Source organism: Crocodylus siamensis, chromosome 10, assembly GCF_052110815.1.
Source record: "Crocodylus siamensis isolate JL-2025a chromosome 10, ASM5211081v1, whole genome shotgun sequence".
In the NCBI taxonomy this organism is placed as follows: domain Eukaryota; kingdom Metazoa; phylum Chordata; order Crocodylia; family Crocodylidae; genus Crocodylus; species Crocodylus siamensis.
In genome coordinates this window covers 71,421,974-71,442,486 of record NC_143404.1, presented here as the reverse complement: position 1 = coordinate 71,442,486, position 20,513 = coordinate 71,421,974, and the positions used below count along the sequence as shown (strand labels likewise).

The 20,513-nt window shown below is 62.8% G+C and overlaps 1 protein-coding gene across 2 annotated transcripts in view; it reads right to left on the bottom strand.

The window, feature by feature from the left end:
* Window positions 1-20,511, bottom strand: part of HELZ2 (helicase with zinc finger 2) — a 28,288-nt gene extending 7,777 nt beyond the window's left edge. The window contains exons 1-15 of one of the 2 annotated variants that reach the window (XM_090064411.1): window positions 20,394-20,511; window positions 14,152-15,281; window positions 13,545-13,728; window positions 13,060-13,167; window positions 12,289-12,806; window positions 11,334-11,966; window positions 10,253-11,036; window positions 9,485-9,560; window positions 5,201-8,708; window positions 4,071-4,156; window positions 3,475-3,606; window positions 2,767-2,925; window positions 2,198-2,342; window positions 1,324-1,440; window positions 259-454 (exon numbers count right to left, since the gene is read on the bottom strand). In XM_090064411.1, coding sequence (XP_089920537.1) covers window positions 259-454; window positions 1,324-1,440; window positions 2,198-2,342; window positions 2,767-2,925; window positions 3,475-3,606; window positions 4,071-4,156; window positions 5,201-8,708; window positions 9,485-9,560; window positions 10,253-11,036; window positions 11,334-11,966; window positions 12,289-12,806; window positions 13,060-13,167; window positions 13,545-13,728; window positions 14,152-15,170 — 7,665 coding nt within the window. In that variant the 5' untranslated portion in view covers window positions 15,171-15,281; window positions 20,394-20,511. Of the gene's footprint in view, window positions 1-258; window positions 455-1,323; window positions 1,441-2,197; window positions 2,343-2,766; window positions 2,926-3,474; window positions 3,607-4,070; window positions 4,157-5,200; window positions 8,709-9,484; window positions 9,561-10,252; window positions 11,037-11,333; window positions 11,967-12,288; window positions 12,807-13,059; window positions 13,168-13,544; window positions 13,729-14,151; window positions 15,282-20,393 lie in introns of those variants that run through there. The other variant, XM_090064412.1, reaches the window with a different exon arrangement.
* Between the last annotated feature and the right edge of the window lie 2 nt (window positions 20,512-20,513).

Genomic DNA, 20,513 nt, shown 5'->3' with positions numbered 1-20,513 from the left:
CTGGTCATGCCTCTGAGTGCAAATGCACACATATGGACCTCTGCGCTCAGCACCTGCATTGCATGCTGCAGCTGGCGTGAGGCTGAGTTTCATGGTGGAAACAACTGCTTGATCCTTAACGAGAATGACTGCCATGCAACAGAAACAGCCCATGAGGGCAGCTCGCAAGGAGGAGATGCCACAAGACAGCCTCCGAACAGGGAATACTGCTGGGGCAGCTAGCCTAGAGGAGCCCCGGGACCTCATGGAGGGTCTCACCTTGTCAGCTCTCTTGTAGCTAACCAGGGGGATGAGGGTCTCTGGCTCCGTGGACATGGCGCACTCGTCAATGAGGATTTGCCTGACATTCAGGACCTCCACCAGGCTGGAAGCAGAGGCGGCCGAACACGTGCACAGGATGACGTCGTGGGACTTGAGCTCGTACGTGCGCGCAGATGACAGCAGGCCCTTGTATCTGCCGGCGGAGGCGGAGGAGGTCAAACTCTGCACGGTGGTGTCACTGGCGAGACTTTACCCCCGATCAGTCCCTGCTCTGGGAATTGGCCGAGCTTCCCCAAAGGGCTACTTCTCTACAGCCCTCTCGGGAAAAGACATCCAGCTCGCACAGCTGGAGACAGCCCTGGGCCTGGAAGCAGGAGGGTCCCCAGCCGCCAGGCATGGGAAGCACCAAGGAAGCACCCTGCTGCGCTCTCTTTGCAACGGAAAATGCTTCTCCTCAAGCAGAGTTTCTCCCAGCATCAGAGGGGGAAATATCTGCAGGGCACCTCCTGTGTTAGTGTTTGCAACGGTGTCTGGGGGGGTTGCTCTAGACCAGTGGTTCTCAGCCTTTTTGTACTCCAGACACCCTCGCTGGACTCGAGACCCGCTCCGCAACCTCTGGATTGGATATTACAAAGATCACCTTCTGGCAGAGATGCTGGGCAGCAGGCATGACACATCATTCAGGCAGGGACAAGCTGGACCCTACATTTACCCTAGCTTATCTCCTCACACCCCACAGCACCCTTCAAAGGATCTGGCAGCACCCCAGGATGCATCAGCATGCTGGCTGAGCACCACTGCTCTAGAGCCATCTTGGTCTTTCGTTTTAGTCTTTAGTTTTCATGGCTAGCTCAGCAGCACAGGCTCACAGCTTGCTCCGAGCCTGGAGCGAATCAGCGTAGCCCCAGTGACTTCCCAAGAGACGCCCGGCTTCAGCAACCAGGCCCGCGACCTGCAGCCCAAGCCTCTCCCTGGGCTGCTGCGTCGCACGCCCTCGTTGATCCCCACACGCGCTGCAATCCCACCGAGGAACGGCCGCACCTCTGGCTGGCTCTTACTCACCTCCTGAGCTCCTCGTCCGTGACCTGCTCTCCTTTCCTGAATCTCACGTCGAACTCGCGGATTTTCGAGGCCTGAGGATTTGGTGGCTCCCGGATGCGGTGATGCAGAGTTATGTGTCTGGAGGAGAAAGGGATTTTCCCATAGAAAACACGGCCCGCAAAACACGTGCTTCTCCCTGCAGCAAAGGGCTGGGCCTGCTTCTACCACAGCGCCCATGCTAGCAAAAGGAACGATGCCCTGGCTTTTATTTCTGCCCAGCCAGACCAAGATCTCGAGGCGTTTCTGTCCCCACTAGTGTACATCGAGATCTGCCCAAGAACTCAATCATCGCCTACCCCGAAGTTACCCAGAAAGGAAACCGGGCATGTCTGATGTGCACTAAGAACTAGCTAGAGCCCCGAGTGCAAGGAGGCAGACACGAGAGTCCACCCCTCCAACCCCTGTCAGGGAGCGAAAGCCGGTGAGACCCACGGGCAGGGCAGGAGGGAAGCCGGGACGAGGATCGCCACATCCGGCAGCACAAGAAGAATTCACACAAGGACCTTTCTTTGCATGGCTCTGCCGAAATGCAGCCGTCCAGCTTCCCCCTCTCTGGGCGATGACTGAAATATCAGGAGCCCCCACTGGAAACTCAGTTTGATGGTCACAACGCTCCCTTACAAAGGCGCTCGGACAGTGCCACGGCTGGCAGCAGGCATTAAGCTCTGAGCCATCCGCCGGCAGTCCCGGCCTGAACACCAACACCCCCGGCCCCTGCCTACCCTCACCTCCTACCTGGAGCTACCCCGAAGGCGCAGCAAAACCTCTGCAAAGAGCACGGCTGCCTCTGCCACGGAGGAGCCATATTACAAAGCGTGAGGCTGCATCCTCCTACCTGAGCTCAGGCTTGGACTTTGTGTCGCGAAGGGCCTTCCGGGAGAAGAGCCGGGTGCTCCCCGGATAAGGGTAGTCCATCGACTCGACAGCTTCCCCGTAAACCCTTAATGGCTTTGGGTCTGGTCTCATCTTCAGCAGCATCTCTGGGGGTGGAGCAGCACATTCCCACTGAGAGGACCCCCAGACCCAGGCGCTTCAGGGAAGCCCTGCTGTCTGCTCACCATCCCAGGAGACGCACAGGCTCGTTTTGCCTCGGCCTCTCGTTGCACGCAGCAAAAGCTTGCGCACCGAAAAAGGATCGACTTTTAGGCTCCTTCAGAAGCAGGTCAGTGAGAAGCGCCCCGGTGGCCTCCACTTAGGACCAAGCAACCCAAACCCGACTGCAAGCAGCACCGGAGTCCCTGGGTGCTCCGGTGCAACATGCCCTGTCCGACCCGCGCTAGTCCCTCTCCACCCCCGCCTTGCCCATCCGTGCCTTGCTGTTGTGTCAGCTCATCCTGCTCTTTTAGACCGACGTCCTCTCCCCTCCTCTCCCCGTGACCCCGAGCAGTTAGTACAATTAGTTACCAGCAACGACGTCAACAGACTTGTTGGATGGGCCGCAGTACAAGATGCATTTCCTCGACTTCTCCTCATCCTTCAGAGGGGCCTCCTTCTCCAGCGTCTCCTGGTTCAGCTTGTGGAACCAGTACACGATGTGGGTCCCGACAACGGTTTTCCCTGTGCCTGGGGGGAAACAAGAAGGGCTGTGGCAAATGCCGAGATGCATCCAGACGCTTTGTCCGGCTGAGCCAGTAAAAGCCCCTCAAGTCACCGTCTACAACAGTGATTCTCAACCTGGGTGTCACCACCTCCCAGGGTACCGAGACCCTTTCACGCAGCATCAGCCCTGCTAGTTGTGCAAACACGCTTCCCAAGATCAACCCAGGAGATTTCAAATATGAATTCATGATTTAAAAACACTGGCTGACCAGTGCTGCAGGCTCTCGCGTTTCTTTGCAACAGAAAGTTATTTTTTTGCAATTCAAAATCCAGCAAAAACCAAGAGCTGATGGTGTCCAAGGGCAGCCTCGAGTCTAGCAAGGCTGAGAAACACTGGTCTATGAGATCCCAGGACCAAAGCAGCTGCTGCTTCCACCCCATGAGGAGCTTTTCCCCTCCAGAAATCTGCACAATCCCTCCTGGACAAGGGAAGGTGCAGAGTCAAGGCCGGGGGCCAGGTCTCGGGCTGCCTTCGTAGCAGAGCACGCACCCCCACGGACCCCCCGGTCTCACCTGGCGGTCCCTGAATGAGCGTGAAGGATTTCCTCAGCGCTGCCTGGATTGCCGAGTTCTGACTCTGGTTGAGCTTCCTGCAGCTCCCCGGGAGATCAAAGGTCTTCTGCACCAGGAGCTTGGAGTTGATCACTGGGACGTTAAAAACAAAAAAGACCTCACACCGCGACTCCAGGCATCCGTCCCACCCTGCCGCACTGGGCCAGCACAGACAGGGCGAGAACCCCCACACTATGTCCTTGCCTTGCACCGACAACTTCGGCCACCCGTGGACCTTTCTGCAAGGAAGGAGCCAAAGTATAAAGGGAGCTAGCCCAGCTCTCTCAGGGGTGGCCCACTGACTGTTCCCACTTGCAGCACCCTAGTGTTTAACCCAGAGCTGGGGTTGTGTCTACCTCGAGCTCTGTGCCTCCTTTTCCCCACCTGTAAAATGGGTATTTTTCAAAAAAAGCTCTTTGAAGCCCCCAGATGAAAACGTGCTAGCGGCGAGCTGCTGCTACCGCTACTACTGCCAGCGACGGCGCGAGAAAGGATTTCTGTTCTCTTTGGCTACCGAGCGGAGGCTGCCGCTGCATCCTGCGGAGGTCTGTGCCTACCTCTCTCTGGAGTCTCGTGACCCAGTGCTATGCTCTTGGCAAGATCAGATGAATACTTCAGCTTCCCGATCGCCATCTCCTTCCGGCTGCGAGAGAGGACAAGGGAGTTAGGGGAAGGGAGCACGGCACGGGGAAAACCCCGGCACCTGCAGCCCCGCACAGCCTTGGGGTGCGCTATGCTCAGCCTTGGTGCACTCAGCTCAGGCCCCGAGTAGAGAGCTTCAAAACTGCTTGCATGGAAGTGTTATCAGAACAGGATTCATTGGCCATTTGACCCATCTCCGAAGCACCTGGAGAGCTGCGAGGATCTGGGGAAAAGGTTCCCGACAGCTTCACAGTGCCTTCCTCAGCTCCCTCTTACAGCAAAACACAGCCATGGCCCCACAATTGTTCCTGCATCTCAAAGCTCCACGGGAAATGTTGCTCTGGGCCAGGCATAGCTCGGGGCCTTGAGAGCAAGAGCAGCAGCCCGCTCTGATAACAAGGCACGGTGATGGCGCTTCCAAAGCGGCCGTCATGAGAAGGCATCATTGCAGAGGTGAATGTAAAAGGAGTCGGGGCAGACACGCCCCTCTACAATACACTGCCTAACGCGGATGCGGGTAGACGGCACAAGCTTTCATGCCGTGAGAAACCAGGGGGTGATAAAGGAATCTCCGATGCCCGTTCCTGCTGGCCCCAGCGACATGCAGAACAGCGCCTTGCCTGGGTGCAAAGCTAAGACGTCCGCTGTCACTCGAGCTGGGAGCTCAGGGGGCAGGTCGGCTTTCTGGGAAGGCCTTTGGAGACCGTCAATGCAAAGCAGACATGCACCAAGCCCAGGGGGTGCACGCTGGACCAGCGACACACTCCAGCGGGCTCAGGTCGCTGGGGCAGAGAGTCTTGTAAGAAGCTAGATTTAAAAAATGTAAATACATGTAAAAGCAGGGCTACGAGCAAACCACGGCAGTTGCCCAGGGTGGCAGCACCAGCGGGGCAGCGCTTCTAGGGCTGGCGGGACATCGGGGGTTTCTGGCGGAGCGGTGCATTTAGCTGCAGAAACTCAAGGGAGACCAGCCCAACGCTTCCTACCCAGGGTGGTGAAATAGCCCACGGCCGCCTCCCAGGCAGAAGGCCAAACGCACACTTACACATCAGGGAGCATCTTCGGGATGAGCTCCACAGTGAACCGGGCGTTGTCCTGGGAGATCTCCGCAGAAACCTCGTCCATGGAGAGAAAATGGACGTAGAAATTCACGGTCTCCTGACCCTTCCTGTCCGGCTTCCCGTCGGCGCTGGAGTCTTCCGTCAGCCCGTGGGCGACCCAGGTGTAGGTGGCCGGGTCGATGACCAGCTTCCCGTCGGCCGCCGTCTCGCCGGAAAGGCGGAGGTCCTGGAGGCGCTGGCCGAGAGCGTCCTCGGGGCGGGGAAGCCCGCCGAGCTGCAGCCCGGCCAGGCGGACGCACAGGTAGCAGTTGCTGAAATCCACCTCGATGGCACACTCCTTCAGGAAGTCGTAGGGCAGGCAGAAAGACCCCTGCCGCTGCCCTCTGCACGTCCTCTTCTGCGCCCAGGTGATCTTGACGTCGTGCAGGATGATGGAGTCGTTCTCCGCCACGGCGCACGAGGCCGACTCCATGGCGCTCAGCGGCTGCCACACGCGGGCGTAGTCCTCCGGGCTGGCGTAGCTGTCCTTCGAGGCCTGCGTGGCGTAGGCGGAGAAGCAGTCGATGGGCTTTTCCGTGTGCTCCAAGCAGACGTCGAAGCCGGGCGCCACGCTCCACAGCTGCACGAAGGGCACCAGGAAGCCCCGGTGCACGTGCGTGGTGAGCTGCAGCCGCAGGACATTGCCGGCGCTCAGCTCCACGCCCAGCTCCACGTAGTGGGAGCACTTGCTCCAGCCGACTCTCCCCGCTGGCCGCAGGGGCCAGCCCTGGGCCTCCTGGAGCAGGGCGGTCACGCGATCAAAATCCTCCTCTTGGACAGCCGTCAGCACGTCCTGCCATGCCCGAGCGCTGAAGAGGGTGACGTCCTGGGCACGGAGGGGCCCCGGCTGCAGGCTGCGGTTCTTGCTGGTCGCGACGGAGTACATCCTCCTCCTCCACGTCAGCCGCACGCTGCCCTGCTCCGGGAAAAAGGTGGGCTGCTCCGCCAGCTGCAGGGACCGGTAGTTGAGCAGCTGGGGGTCGGGGAGGCTGTCCTTGTTCAGCGGGAACAAGGCTCGGAAGTGGCGGCTCGCGGCCTCCACGCTCACCACGAAAGCCACCTTCTGCAGGACCTGGCTGCGCAGCTGCGTGGCCATCTGCAGCGAGTGCGCCCTCTTCTCGTAGGCCTGCGCCTGCAAGTTCTTGCGGTTGAAGTCGTGGCACAGGAACTCGATGTCGTCCGCGGAGTAGAGCACGGGCTCCTTGAAGAGCACGGCGTGGAGCTGCCGCTGGACCACCAGGTCCAGGTAGCGGCGGATGGGGGAGGACGCCCAGGTGTACGAGTCCACGTGCAGCGAGTAGTGCCCGGCCTTGGACTGAGCCGTCGAGTTGGACCGGCTGAAATAGGAGCGGCTCAGCAGCTTCCTGAACTCCAGGACCACGGGCGCCATGCACGGGTGGATGTCGTCGGTCGCGATGAGGTCCAGCATCGTGGGGAAGTCGCGGGCCCGCGCGGCCGACTGGAGGTGCTGCCACAGCGGGGTCAGGAGGCTGAACTCTGCCGCCTGGGCGGGGGCCCGGGCGGCCGGCAGCCTGCCCAGGTGGTGGGAGAGGTGGAGGGATAAGGGGATCATGTGGCCGTACTTGCTCTTCATGTGAGCCATCTGCTGAGGGTTGGGCTCCAGCTGGCATCGGAGGGGAGCGACGCTCTTGGTGTCGGCTTTGCTGGTGAGTAACTCGGCCACGAAGCTGTTGAACATGATCATGAACTCCTGGACCATCCGGTGGGAGCCCTGCTGGCCCAGGGAGCAATCCTCATCCAGCTGGTCGTAGTAACAATCCTCTTGCAGCCGGAACTTGCGGTGGACCCTGGAGAAGCGATACGCCACCGCGACGCAGTCCTCCACCGAGTCAAAGCAGAGAGGCATTGCCTCCCCGCGGCGCCGGCTCCTAATGATGCCTTCCGCCTCTTCGTACGTCAGCTGCCGGTCCGAGCGGATGGTGGACGCGGCGAAGACCCCCTTCATCACCTGGTCGCCCGCCTTCTCGATGGTCACGAACAGGGAGATCACGCGGCGATCTTTCTGAGGCAGGAGGCTGCAGAGGTCTTGGCTGAGCCGGGGTGGGAGCATGCCCAGCGGCTGCTTCCCGGGGGTGTAGTAGGTGGCGCCGCGTTTCCTGGCCTCCTTGTCCAGCGCGGTGTCTTTGTGGACGACGGCAGCCACGTCCGCAATGTGGATCCCAATCTCGTAGTGGTCGCCCAGGTCTCGAACGCTGATGGCGTCGTCCAGGTCTCTGGAGCCCTGGGGGTCCACCGTGAAGGTCAGGTAGCCGCGGCAATCCCGCACCTTCCCCTTGCTGAGGTTCGGCTGGAGGGAGGCGCACTTGGCCAGCTCCTTGGTCACCGGGCTGGGGTACTGCTTGGGCAGGTTGTACTCCAGGCTGAGGATCTTCAAACCTTCCTCGAGCGTGAACGCCATGGGCAGGATCTCCGTGATGATACCGAGAGGATAATAGAAACCTTCTCGCCAGGAGATCACCTGGACGCAGAAGAGCCGGCTCCGCCGCATCTCCTGGGTGATCCTCTCGCAGCTCACCACCTGGTAAGTGTCCCTGACCCGCCGGCGGATGGGGACTACTTTCGGCTTCCCCCTCAGCCCCGGCACGTAAATCTTGGTGACACTGGGGTCGATGGGGATCATGACGCGCGGGTCAAACTCGTCCATCATGCACGCGAAGACGCGCTCCCTCTCCGCTTCCTTCAGCACGCCCACCACTTTGCCCTGGGGCCGAGCCGCGCCACCCCCGGCCTGGAGCCAGACCAGCACTTCATCCCCGGTGAAAGCCATGCCGCAGTTCACGCGGCCCTTGATCTGGATGCTCAGGGGTGGAGAGTCATCCAGGGTGAAGGCCACGGCCTTGTCGAAGCCCTCCTTGACCAGCTCGCACCGCTTGTAGAGGTTGGGATGCATGTGCAGGTACTCCTGCATGGTGCGGGCGGGATAGCTGATGTACTCCGTGCCGGCGCTCGGCGCGGCGGGGGCTGCCGCCCGCACGTTCAGCAGCCCTTCCTCCGACACCGTGACCAGGGCGTTCTTGCTCTCATCCAGCAGCTCCTGCAGGATGGGGTCGCCGGCGTTCAGGTCAGCTTCAGAGGCCCAGGAGTCCGTGTCGCTGTCCTCCTCGTCCTCGTCCTCGACCTGCCTGGCGCCGCGGCGGGCCCAGCTCTCCTTGTCGCTCACCACCTGCTTGATCTGAGCCAGCGTCAGGGTCTCGGGGCTCACGCTGCGCTTCTCGATGCACTCCTGGATGAAGCGCTTCCACAGCTTGCTGCACTGCCCGTAGGAGCACAGGGCCACGGCGTCCCCCACTGCCACCACCTGCGACTGGGCCCTCGTCATGACGGTGTTCAGCACCCGCGCCTCGTTGAAGAACTCCAGGTTGCGGGAGGCGCAGCCCAGCAGGCTTTCCTTGGTGTGAACCGTGCTGATGATGATGACCCGAAACTCCCTGCCTGCAGGAGGAGAGACAAGAGACAGAGCGGTCACCTCCAGCTGCCCTGGCAAGAGGGGAGCCTTGCGAGGGGCAGCTGCCCTCAGCTGGAGTCCGGGGGGGCATCTGGGACCCACACGAAAGCAGGGAGGAAAGGGGCCAGGCCTTCCCCAGCCCAGGACCAGCGCATGCAAACCCCCCGGAGCTCAGCCCCATAACACAGCGAGGTGTGTGAAGAGCCCTGGAGGTGGGAAAAGCAACCCTGGGGCTTTGGGGGAAACCCAGAGGCTGCAACTGGGCTGAACGGGGCTGCAAACAAGGCCCGAACACGGCTTGCTCTCCCGGCTGCGCCTCTGCGCTGTACGGCCACGGCAGAGACCCCCTCGCAGGAAGTTTCGGTTGGGTGACAGTGTTCGTTACCCGGCGGCTCTCAGCCCGATCCCGGCTGGCTGCAATCCAGGGCCTTTTATCAAGAAGCTGGAGGCGATTCAGCAGCGCACTCATGAGGTCTTGGAGACCCCATCGATTACGTGCCTCTCTGCTGCCACCACGGCACAGCCGCCAGCCCCCACCGCCGTGCCTTCGTGCCCCTGCAGAAGTGCCAATCCCCAGAGAAGGTAATGGGCCGAGACTGGGGTACGGAAGCACCCCGGAAACCCAGCGGCCCACGGACAGGCTGCACTAAAGGACGGCCCCTAGCAGGGCCTGGCAGAGCTCCCCCCGGATCCAGCGCAGCCCGCGGGACAGCAGAGCCTGCTCCTGCCGAAGCAGACAGCAGCTGCCGCACGAGACACCGACCTGGCAGGTTTTCGTAGTTCTCCACCATCACTTCTCCCAGCTGCTGCTTCCGCAGCTCCTGCCGTATGACCTGGACCTGACGGGAAAGGAGCGCACGGAGGGTCATACGCCAGGGCCAGCTCCAAAAACCTCCCGGGGCCACTTTCCCGGTCTCAGCCAAGCGTGCAGACGAGAGATCTGAGTTTGGCGGTTCCTGGTAACAGCCGCTTTGGGGGCTAACCAAAGGGGACAACCAGGTGTAACTTGCCCTACCCAGCCGCAAGTCACCCCGCGAGTGGCTGGACACCCGGTGCCCAGGGCAGTAACGTCAAGGAAAGGAGCCCAGAGCTCTCCATCCCCAGCTGGGCTGGCAGGGAGTCCAAGTTTGCCAAGTCTGGCCCTTGGCTTAAAGCAGGGGCATCAGATGCATCCAGCCCTCCTGACTGGGTGAGGGGGACACGGGACCAGCACATGCTGCACGCAGCAGGCAATGCCATGGGGTGGTTGATACTGCTCCATGACCTGGATCCAGCTCACAGGGCACCCTTGGCTTGCAGCAAGCGAGGAAAAGCCTTTACTGAAGCTCTGCAAGGCAGCCCTCCGCTCAGAGTGCCCTCTGCCTCTACACAACACGGACATCCCCGTGGCGAGCTGTCCCGAGCGATACCGAATGCCAAAGAGCAACACTTACAGAAGAGTCCAGCATTTGCCACCTCACCGAAAAAGTGATATATGCCACGCACACTTACACGTCGGCTGGCTCGGGACGGACCACGGCTGCCCACGTACCTGTATGCCGTAGGAGACCACGCAGATGCTCTTCGGCTCCCGGGGGCCCCATTCGTCTGGCCACTTCTGGCACATCTCCTTCACTTTCTCAATCACCTGCGTGATCTCCGAGGTGTTGTACCAGGAGGTCGTGGACATGTGCCGCTCCGTGCAGCCGGACACGTGGCAAAACATGAGCGGGTAGATCTCGGGGTGAGCTGGGATGTTGCCGCTGGCCTGGATGGCGTTGCCCTTGCCGACATAGAAGTGCTGGGAGACGAACTCGATGATGCCTGCCGTGGAGCGGTAGTTCTCATTGAAGATGATCCTGCTCTTTTTGGCCACTTCATGCTTCTCCTTCTGGTAATACTGGAAGAGGCGGTTGAGGAGGGTGTGATCGGCTGACTGCTCGCCTCCCAGGCAGAACAGCTTGGGGGTGATCTGCATGTGGTCCCCGGCGAGGACGACACGGGTCTCCAGGGTGGCGTAGGAAAGAGGAATCAGAGCTTCGCACTCCAGCATCTGAGCAGCCTCGTCAATCAGGATGTGGGTGAAATAGCCTGGAGGCACCCGCAGGTCCCTGGACAGCATCGAGGTGGTGATGATTATGCGGTGCCTGTCTATCTCCGCCGGCGTGGGGTGCCGGAAGACGCTCTGGTCCTTGGCGAGGCAGCAGTACATCTGAGTGATGGGGTCGGTCGTGCCAACGGGGCGCTCCATGTACTTGATGCACAGTGGCACTGCCCCGGGGTGCCCACTGACGACGTATTCATGGAAGTACTCCCGGATGTAGATGTCGGCCGCGCTGGAAGCAAGAGAGGACACGTGAGCCGGATTCTAGACACGGCTGATGGAGAGCTCTGCTCCTGGGGCAAGGGAGACTGGCACAAGCCTCCCTGAGAGCCAGGCCCCCCACGTACACCTGCCAAACAGCACCGCGTGCGTGCAAAAAGCCTGCTGTGCACATGCACAGAGGACACACTCCATACGAGATCAGTTGCCTTCTCTTCACCCTCCCTTTCGCCCACCCCTCGTGCTCCTGGAGCAACCAGCTCAGAGCCATCCCTCCAGCTCAGCCTCTCCCCCGGTGCCCGCCAGTCACCTGTTGGTGTGGGTGCAGATCAGCACCCTCGTGTTGGGCTGCTGGAGGATTTCCAGGGTGGCCATGGCCAAGGTGAAGGTCTTCCCAGTGCCGAAAGGCCCATAGATCAGGAGAGGAGGGACCTGCCGGGGGCCGGTGGCTTGGCCAGTGATGAAGGAGACAGCCAGCTTCTGCTTCGCGTTCCCGAAGAGGTGGGGTCTGGGGGAGTGCGGGATGGAGCAGGTCGCCACGTCGGGCAGCACCAGCCGCTCGTCCAGCAGGCAGTCCACAGCATGGTGCCAGTGCCGAAACTGCAGCTGGTCGATCTGGAACTGGATCTGCACCAGGCGGGAGACACCGGCCCGCAAGCCCAGCTCCTGGCAGCACCTCTGGGGAATACTCAGCCAGAGGCTCTTCTCCGTGGTCACCTTTTTCTCCACCTTGACCTCGAACACCCGGTTGTCTGTGGGCGGGACGGGTGCCAGGAACGCGGTGGTCACGGACCGGTTCAGCAGGTAGCCCTCGTTGGTGTCCGGCGTCAGGGCGAATGGGGTGGGCACTTCAGCATACAGGTCCCCTGGGAGAGCGAACTGCATCCCCCTGGACAGCGTCTGCAGCATTGGACTCGGGGTGATGGTGACCTGCAAATTAAGCCTGGGGCGGAGAGAGCGGCAGGGTCAACAGCGCAGCCCGCAGGCCCCTTCCAGCCCCCCGGCTCTAGGGCTCTCCCCGCCTCGCCCCGAGTCCCTGCCCCACGCACCAGCCAGGCAAGACCGCAACGAGCAGGGTTTAAACACCACCCAGCTCTGCTTTTAACTGCACCATGAAGCACCGTGGCAGGTGGGGGGGGACATCAGCTGGTCTCGCCACCTGCCGAAGCCACCCAGCAAGTGGGCCGGGCCTTGGCAAGAGGGCCGTCGGCAGGGGACACAGGCCCCTCGGGCCCCCGGCCCGGTCGCGGCCGCTGGGGACTTACTTGGTGATCAGGTCCTGCTCCGCTTCCTCCTCCCGGAACAGGAAGTCGTGCATCCTCTCCCGGTAGTTGAGGCGGGTGACGGGCACGGGGGCCGCGCCGCCGGGCTGAAACCCCAGGGACAGCGCTGGTGCCTTGTACTTGGCCAGCAGGTCCAGGCTGTCGCCAGTGCGCTGCACGCAGGGGACTATCACCCGGTTCCCGCTGTGCCACCGCTCGAAGTCCACCAAGCAGCTGGCCCCCGGCAGGGCCGGGACGTGCCGCGGGGTCTCCCTGCAGCCGATCTTGGCCTGGATTTTGCGGACCAGGACGGGGCGGGTGCCGAAGTCGAAGACCACCCACTGGTCATAGACGCCGAAGGTGCAGCACTCCATGCAGACCTCCACCACACGCGTGGACGGCGACGCCACCGGGAACCGCTCCCCGCGGAGGTAGGTGAGGCCCCGGGGCAGCCCGTCCCCCGCCAGGAAGAACGTGGCTCCGGGATCTCTCTTCAGGAGAGCCACGTGGCACAGAGGCAGCTGGCAACGAGAAGGGAAGGGAGCCCTGTAGCGACGACGGGGGCCGAGACCCTCTCAGCCTCCCCCATCACGCCCCGCAGCAGGGACAGACTCTCGGCGGGAGCCGCCATCCGCGGGGCCATTCCCACGCCCCACAAGGACCGGTCCTGCCACGCAAAGCTCCCAAGAGCTGCAGGGCTCGAGTTTTAGTCCCCTTGCAATTTAGGACTCCGTCCCGTCCCCCGCTCCCCTGACTCCCTTCCCACCGCCTCACCTGGGAGTGAACCTTGAAGCTCCACTTGTACTTCGTCTTCCTGTTCTCGGACTGCAGCCGCAGGGGCTGCTTGCACGTGACCGTGACGCCGTCCACCTGCTCAGACAGCTGGCGGGAGAGGCACAAGAACAGCCCTGGTGTCGCACCCGCGGTCACACATTTACCCCCAACTCTACTCTAGGCCGGTTCCAGGCCCTGGCATGGCAGCCTGGGGTCGCGATGCTTGCAGTGCCCGGGCTGCAAGGGATGATGCATTTAACACCACGACCCTGCCCCGCTGCAGGCGCATGGCCCCACCCTCGCCCGCAAGGGCAGAGGGGCATGGACACGACAGCATCCACCAACACCCACCCTCGCGTGCCTCCACATGCCCCCACGGGCTCCCTGCACGCTGCCAGCCTGCCCAGCACACAGGTTTGCATGCATTAGTGCTGCAGCCACCTCCCGCCGGCCGCCTCCGAGCCTCTCCCGTGCTCCCTACTTACAACGAACACCTCGTTGCAGCTCTCCTGGTACTCAGCGATGAGTCGGTCCTGGTAGGCCAGCAGCCCGTCCTCCTTGGCCGACTTCTTGTTCTTCCTGGCCACCTTCACCCTCTGGATCCACTCCTCCAGCTCAGCCGTCGAGTGGGCCTGGGTGCAGTGCTCGCCCAGCTCGCAGATGTCTGCTCTGCACCGTGCATGCAACGCAGCTGCCAGGTTACTTGGGCACCCGGCGGCACGGCCACGCTCCCACCCCTCTGCTCCGTGCCCGGGTGAGGAGCCACCCGTTACTGCCGGAGCCTGCGCCAGCAGCGAGCGCAGGACCTCCCTGCAGCCTGTGTGCACCGGGGCCAGCAGGGCTGGGGCTGCTCCCTCCGGGCAATGCAGGCCCCAGAGACTGTCGTGGCTCTGAGACCAAGAAGAGCCCTTCTCCCTGGAGGCTGCCAGCCCAAGCTGCATCCTGCCTTGTTTCACCCCGCGAGGTCAGGCACCCCAGCACCCTCCCCGGTCCAGGGAGACGTTAACCCCCTCCCCTCCAAACCCCAGCCAAGCTCGACACCCCTCAGCCAGCGGCGAGCCCTCCACACGCCATGCCCCGTCGGGTCCTCACCTGCTGCAGAGCGTGAATTTTGTCAGCTCGTAGGGCGGGGTGCGGTGAGTCCACTGCACCAGGGCATCGGCCGAGAGCATGTAGGCGTGCTCCGCCGAGGAGCAGTGGTTCTCAAAGCTCTCCTGGGAGCTGAAGGTCACCAGGCAGACCCGGCAGTAGAACTGGGCCTGGGGCGGGGGGCAGAGCTGGGACAGGCACTCGCTGCTCTTGCCGCCGGGCGCCGCAGCCAGCAGCAGGTCCGCGCGCGCCAGCTCGTGCCGCCGCTCCGCCTCCCACACGGCCATCTCCACCTCGCTGTGGGCGTAGCAGCACCGCTGCAGCCCGTGCTTGCAGGGGGCGTTGCGGGAGACGAACCTGCAATAGTCCAGCCGCGGCAGGAGCTCGGGGCAGGGCCGGATGGGCACGTACTGCTTTTTCAGGCTGGAGTCGGCCACCACGTGGACCAGCAGGGCTTTCCACGTCCAGTGGACCTCGCAGACCCGCGCCAGTCCCTCCAGCGAGATCCGCGGGGGGCTCTGGCAAAAACAGAGCCAGCAGATCTCCTGAAACTGGCCCCCGAACTCGCTCAGGATCTCCCCGGCCGTGCTGGGCGCTCCCAGGCTCAGGGGGCCGCCGGGGCAGCCCGTGGCCTGGGCCGACAGCACCAGGGCTTTCAGGACGCGGCGCTCCAGCTGGTGCTGCCTCTCGAAGTTCCACACGGCCGCCTCCTCCCGGCTCCAGGCGAAGGTGCAGTGGTTCTTGTGCCGGTGGCACCCCGCGCCCACGACGTAGTAGCGGCAAACCTCGTATCGCGCCGGGTTGGGGAAGCCCGGGCGCCGCCCCACCTTCCGCCAGGCTTTGCTCTTCTTGCTCTTGTCCCTGGCCAGCAGGATCTCGTGCATGCACTTGTGCTCCACCTCCCGGCACTGGTAGGTGGTCTCGTTGTCCCGCACGCTGCACTTGGAGCACACCAGGCACAGGTCCAGCTGCTTCTGGAGGCTCGCCAGCGGCGTGGCCACAAAGCCGTTGGTGGCCGGCATCGTCCCCGCGAAACGCGGCGGCAATGAATGCAGCGAGAAGCGGGTCAGAAGGGGGCCATGGGGTCCTAGGGAGGCAGGTCCTCTGTGGCCGGCGGTCCACGCATTAAATGCCTGCACGGGAAGAAAGCAAGAAGCAAGGAGCAGGTGAATCCTGTGGGGATGGACAGCCCGAACCAGCACGGCCCAGTCCCAGCAAAATCAAAGGCAGCAGCTGCCCAGGGTATCGGGTCACGCTCGGAACAGCGCTGGGACCCGGTGGGTGCGTCCGCGGCTCCGGGAAACGTACCACGGGGACCCACGGAGGGCCTTTGCAACGTCCCATCTGGGCTCCCAGGACCTGAGGCCACGGGGCTCAGCCCAGCCACTCGCCCCTGGAGTCCAGGCTCCGAAACTTGCTGCCACCTCCAGGCACCTTTCCCCGTTTGCTCTTCCCAGCCAGCTCCCTCCCTTTCTCTCTCGCTTGGCTTTGCCCCCAGGTCCACGCTGGGGTGGGGGGCCAGCAGAGCATGGGGAAGGAGCCTGGGCAAGTAGCTCCGGCAGCGCTGGGCTTGCAGGGGAGATGGCAGTGGCTTTCACAGGGAGAAGGGGACCCCTGCGCCTCGGTTATACCTGCAGCCAGTGGTCTGCACCCCCGCCAGCCCTTCCCTCTGGGGCCGGCAAGCGCCTGCGTCAGCCAGCGCAGCACCGGGGTGCAGACAGGCGGCTCCAGAAACACGCCAGGCAGCTGCAAAGCCTCCACATCCAGACGCAAGGAGGAGGGTGACCCAGGCCCCACGGACATGGGTGCAAGCAAACTCCAGGCTGTTGCCTGGGTAAGCAGAGTATGGGAGACCCACTGACCATACCACACGTGTCAGGAGGAAGCTGGAGGGGGCTGTCACGGGGCCAGGCGTGCAGCTGGCTCTCTCGGCAATGAATGCTCATTGCTCATCCCTGCATGCAGAGCCAGCTCGGGCTTCCTGCAGGAGACACGGAGGGGGCAGCAGCAGGGAGGCCTTGCACGCACCTTGCAGAGTGCTCGGCAAACAAGGACCTTCCCCGCCCCGGGGCTGTGGCAGGGCAGCTTTCGAACCCAGGACAGCGCCAAGCAGCAACGGGCTGGGCTCAGAGACAGGCCACGTTCCCCTGGTGCTGCAGAGGGAATTTCCCAAGAAGCAGCTGCCCACGCTGCAAGGGTGCCCTGGGCACACTCCCGACTGCTGCCCCCCGGGCCGGGGTATTTTTAATGACCGTGTGCAATCAAGACTCCTAGCCAGGGTGCCTCCGGGATCTTCCCACCAAGATCTCCCCCGGTCCCCCATAGCTCCCAAGACCACGCAAAGTCCCGGCTCAGTGCAACACTGCTGCGGCCTGCCCGGGTCAGCGACTTTGACGCCGCAAAAGAGGCGCCCGGCCTGGTTTGTGCGCTCCATTTGGACTCGGTTGCCGACACCAGGCCTCCGCTTCCTGTGTCTACAAATAAGTCAGCCCTGACTCATTGCCATGTGTTTGTTGCAAAACTTTTCCATAAAACACACGCCCCCCAGGCATGGGTCCAAACTGCCGACCAGAAGCCGAGTCACAAAGCCCGGCGTCTTTGCTTGGATCCGAGTTATCGGCTGTGATTGCCCAGACCCCCCGGGGATGGCACGAGGACCCTCTCATGGGTGCTCAGCACGTTGGGCTCTGGGGCCAGGCCCGAGGCGTCTCAGCAAGGCTCGCACAGCGCTGGCACAGCACGCCGCAGGACTCTGCTGCACGGTACGTGCTGGGGAAGTGGGGGATGCTCTCGTCTCGGCACGCAGCAACAATTTGGGCAGGGACTGGATCTTCCCGGGTGCCTGTCGAGCGGCTGCCAGCCGCCCTAGGGACACTGCGGCCACAGCAAGCGGCATCTCTCATCAGGACTCAGCATCGCCAGCATGACGGACCACGAGCCAACATGCCTGTGCAGGCCCCCATCCAGCCGGCTACACGCCTTCTCCCCCGCTGTTGCCCCTGAGATAACGTGACCTGCCAATGGCCACTGCATGAGGCGGTTTCAGAGCCGGGGGACCCCTGAGCTCCGGGCCTCCAGGACGGGAGAAGGCCCCTTCAGATCCTGCTCTCTACCCCGGCAGCTGGACGTGCAACACAGGGGAAATGGGCCCAGCTCCACGGGATTTGCAGAAATCTGCTCTCGCGCCCAGGTCAACACAACAGGCTGCTCCTCGAACCCTTTCTGGGGCCAGCAAAGCGCAAGGCAGAGCTGACAACAAAGCTGGGAGTGTACCCAAGTGTCTCCAACGGTCAGCAAGGAGAAATCTGGGAGAGGGGACCGGGAGCACCGGGGAGCAACACGATGGGGAAATGGCCACCGGGGAAGAACGAGCCCCTGCCCAAATCCCCGCTGTGTGGTGGGTCCGGCGGGGACGGCAGCAATGCATCGCTTCTTGGGGGCTTCATCTACCGGAGAGCGAAAGCCGCTCTCCCACAGCAGAGAAGTGCGAGCGCTTTGACACGCGCAGCCCGGGCGCCGGTCCTCGCGGCTCCTCTCTAGAGCCAGCGGCTCCGGAGCCGCTTTTACTCCCAGCCCTGTCTCTGGGCAGAGGCACCCCCGCCTCCTGGCTCCGTCTGGCTCCTTTTTTTTTTTGGTTACCGCATTTCGAAACATCCTCGCGCTGAAGGAAATCTCACCCGGCCAAGCCTGACTTGAGGAAACAGATCTGGAGAGAAGTTCAAGGCAACGGCGTGTGGTTTCTCTTTGGCTCCAGGCACAGCGAGGCCTGCCCAAGCTAGGCTGATCAGGACTCGTAGTAGCGGGGGGATCTTTTATGAGACCAACAAGATTTTTGCAAAAAAAATTAATTTTTTTTTTTTGGAAAAATCTTGTTGGTCTCATAAAAGATCCCCCCTCTACTGTGAGTCCAGATTGCCTTTTCCTCTAGAGCAATACGGCTACAACCTGGATACCTGCCCGGCTTGACTCTTAATTCAAGTTGTCCCCACCCGGGACCCTGGGGATTAGATGCTGCGATGCAAGAGCGAGTGGACCCCCGGGGGGAAGCAGGGTTTATTCTGGCCCTGCGTTACCCCCTGACTGGTGAAAATCCAGCAAAAACAATGCTAGAAAATAATAACAGAAAAGGAGACAAGAAAACTCAGATCTGTGGGGGACAAAGGTCTCTGTGGCTGCAGGGGAAATCTTTCCTCTGTGGAGCAACAGCAAGGCCCCAGGGCAGCAGACACGCCACCTAACGCCTGCCCACGTGCTAATGGCCAAGCAAAGATAATGCAATATTGACACAGGCCGGGCCTGGGAGCGGCTCAGCTCGCTCATCCCTGCCCGGGGGGCTCCTCAATGGCTTCACCTATTGATAGAGAAACAATCCCGCGAACGCCCCGCGGCGTTGGGTACTTGGGGCATCACCTCTGGCCCCCGAGGCCTTCCCTGGGAAGCGCGCTTTGCCGTGCAGAGGACCCCGAGACACGGGCAGGACGCGATGCGGAGGACCGGCGCTGCGCGATGGTGCCGAGTCTCTAACACCACCTCTGACCCAGCCTGCCCTGGCGCGACTTCGATCCTGATAACATCACCCTGCACGCACTGCCACGTTTGGATCCAGGCGTACGTCTCACAGGGGCCACGTCCCTTCTCCGCGACTCCTTTTACGCACTGCCCTGCCCCTGCGGCCGAGCCGAGCCTGGAGCTCAAGGTGCAACACTCAGCGGCCTCTCAGCTACTTTGTGTGCTGCTCTTCCAAAAAATAAATGCTAATAAGAACATCCCTGTTACAAGCCGAACACACTGGGGACTCGTCTACCGCAGCCCCAGCCTAGCGGAGGCTTCTCTGGGCAAAGCTGCTAGGTAGAAATACATGCATTTCCTTAAAGCAAGCAAAGCCCTGCACGCTCGCAAACATGTACAGATCGGACGCGAGGGCTGGATTCTGCTCTTGGTCGCGCCCCGGCTCCAACCAGCTGCAAGGGGACGGCTGGGAAGAGAACCTGGACCAGTGCCTTCACAGTCGGGTTTTGCTTCGATTAATAAATGACAGAGATGATGAAATGTGCTGCTCGAAACGCAGCCAGGCCCTCCTCCGATGGGGACCAGCTCCGGGGCTCACCATGCCAAAAGGGCTGGTATGCTGGGCTGTGCGTGCACCAGGGATGGGGCAAGAATCAGGGGCTTCAGCGGCAAGAAGCGAGAGAAACGGTCCCCCCGACAGCCAGCCTCAAGCTACGAGGGGGCCTCAGTCCTGGCAGGATTAGCTGGAGAGGCCGGAAAGAGATGGGACGTCCCTGCCCCGAGCAGGCGGCTGGACTGGAGGAGATCTGCTGACGTCCCCTCCAGCCCTACTTCGCTGGGTGACAGTTGACAGGGCAAGGAGCGACTATCTCAAGCTGCAGCAAGGGAAGTTGAGGTTAGATATCAGGAAGAAGTCTCTCACTACGAGCACGGGAACGAGTCGCCCAGAGCGGCGGTGCAGCCTCCATCCTTGGAGGTGTTGAAGCCCCGGCTGGACAAAGCCTGGGCTGGGACGACGCAGTCGGGGCTGGTCCTGCTGGGAGCAGGGGTTGCACTAGATGTGCCCCCGGGGTCCCGTCTGCGAGCCTGCATCTTCCTCCCACCCCAATACACGGGCACGGCAGGCGAGCCCGCCGGACGCGGCCTCTCCCCTCGGCGCGACGCTGCTTCTGGCCCCGACTGCCACCCGGCTCCGGGCACGAGCCCCCGCGGCGCAGGCCAGCGCCAGGCCTCCCTGCCCACCGCGTCCTGCCGCAAGCGCCCCCGGCCCGAGGCGCACGCCAGCAGGGGGGAGGGCGACAAGACAGGGACCCCGAGGCGTCTGCTGCCAGCTGCTCGGGGTGGAGACCGCTGCTCCTCCGCCGCCCGCCAGCCCCGCTGCGGACGGCAAAGCAGGGGCCGCCGGTTTGCTCTCTGTACAGCGCCGAGCACTCTTTCTTATTTCAAACCTGGTCGCGAAGGGGAGAGGCAGGGCAGGGTCAAAGAGCAAACAGGTTCGTGGCTCCCTCTCGCGCGGGCGGCCAGCACCGGCCCGGGCCGTGCGAGGAAAGCGGCTAGGTGCCCCGGCGCCGGAGGGGCCGCTGGGCGAGCCGCGGGCACCCGGAACCCCTCGGCGAGCGGCGGGCCCGGCCGCACGGCAAGGCCGCCCCGCCGGGCCGGCCCTCGGCCCTCGGCCCTCGCCCCCCGCCGCCGGCCCCCGGCCCCGGCCCCGGCCCCGGCCCCGGCCCCGGCCCTACCTCGCCGCCGCCTGCGGGTCCGCTCCCCGCGCCGCGCCGCGCCGCCCTATAAAGCCGCGGTCGGTTTCGTTTCTGGGGCCGCGGCTGGCAAACCTATGGCAGGTTTCGCGGAAATTGCAT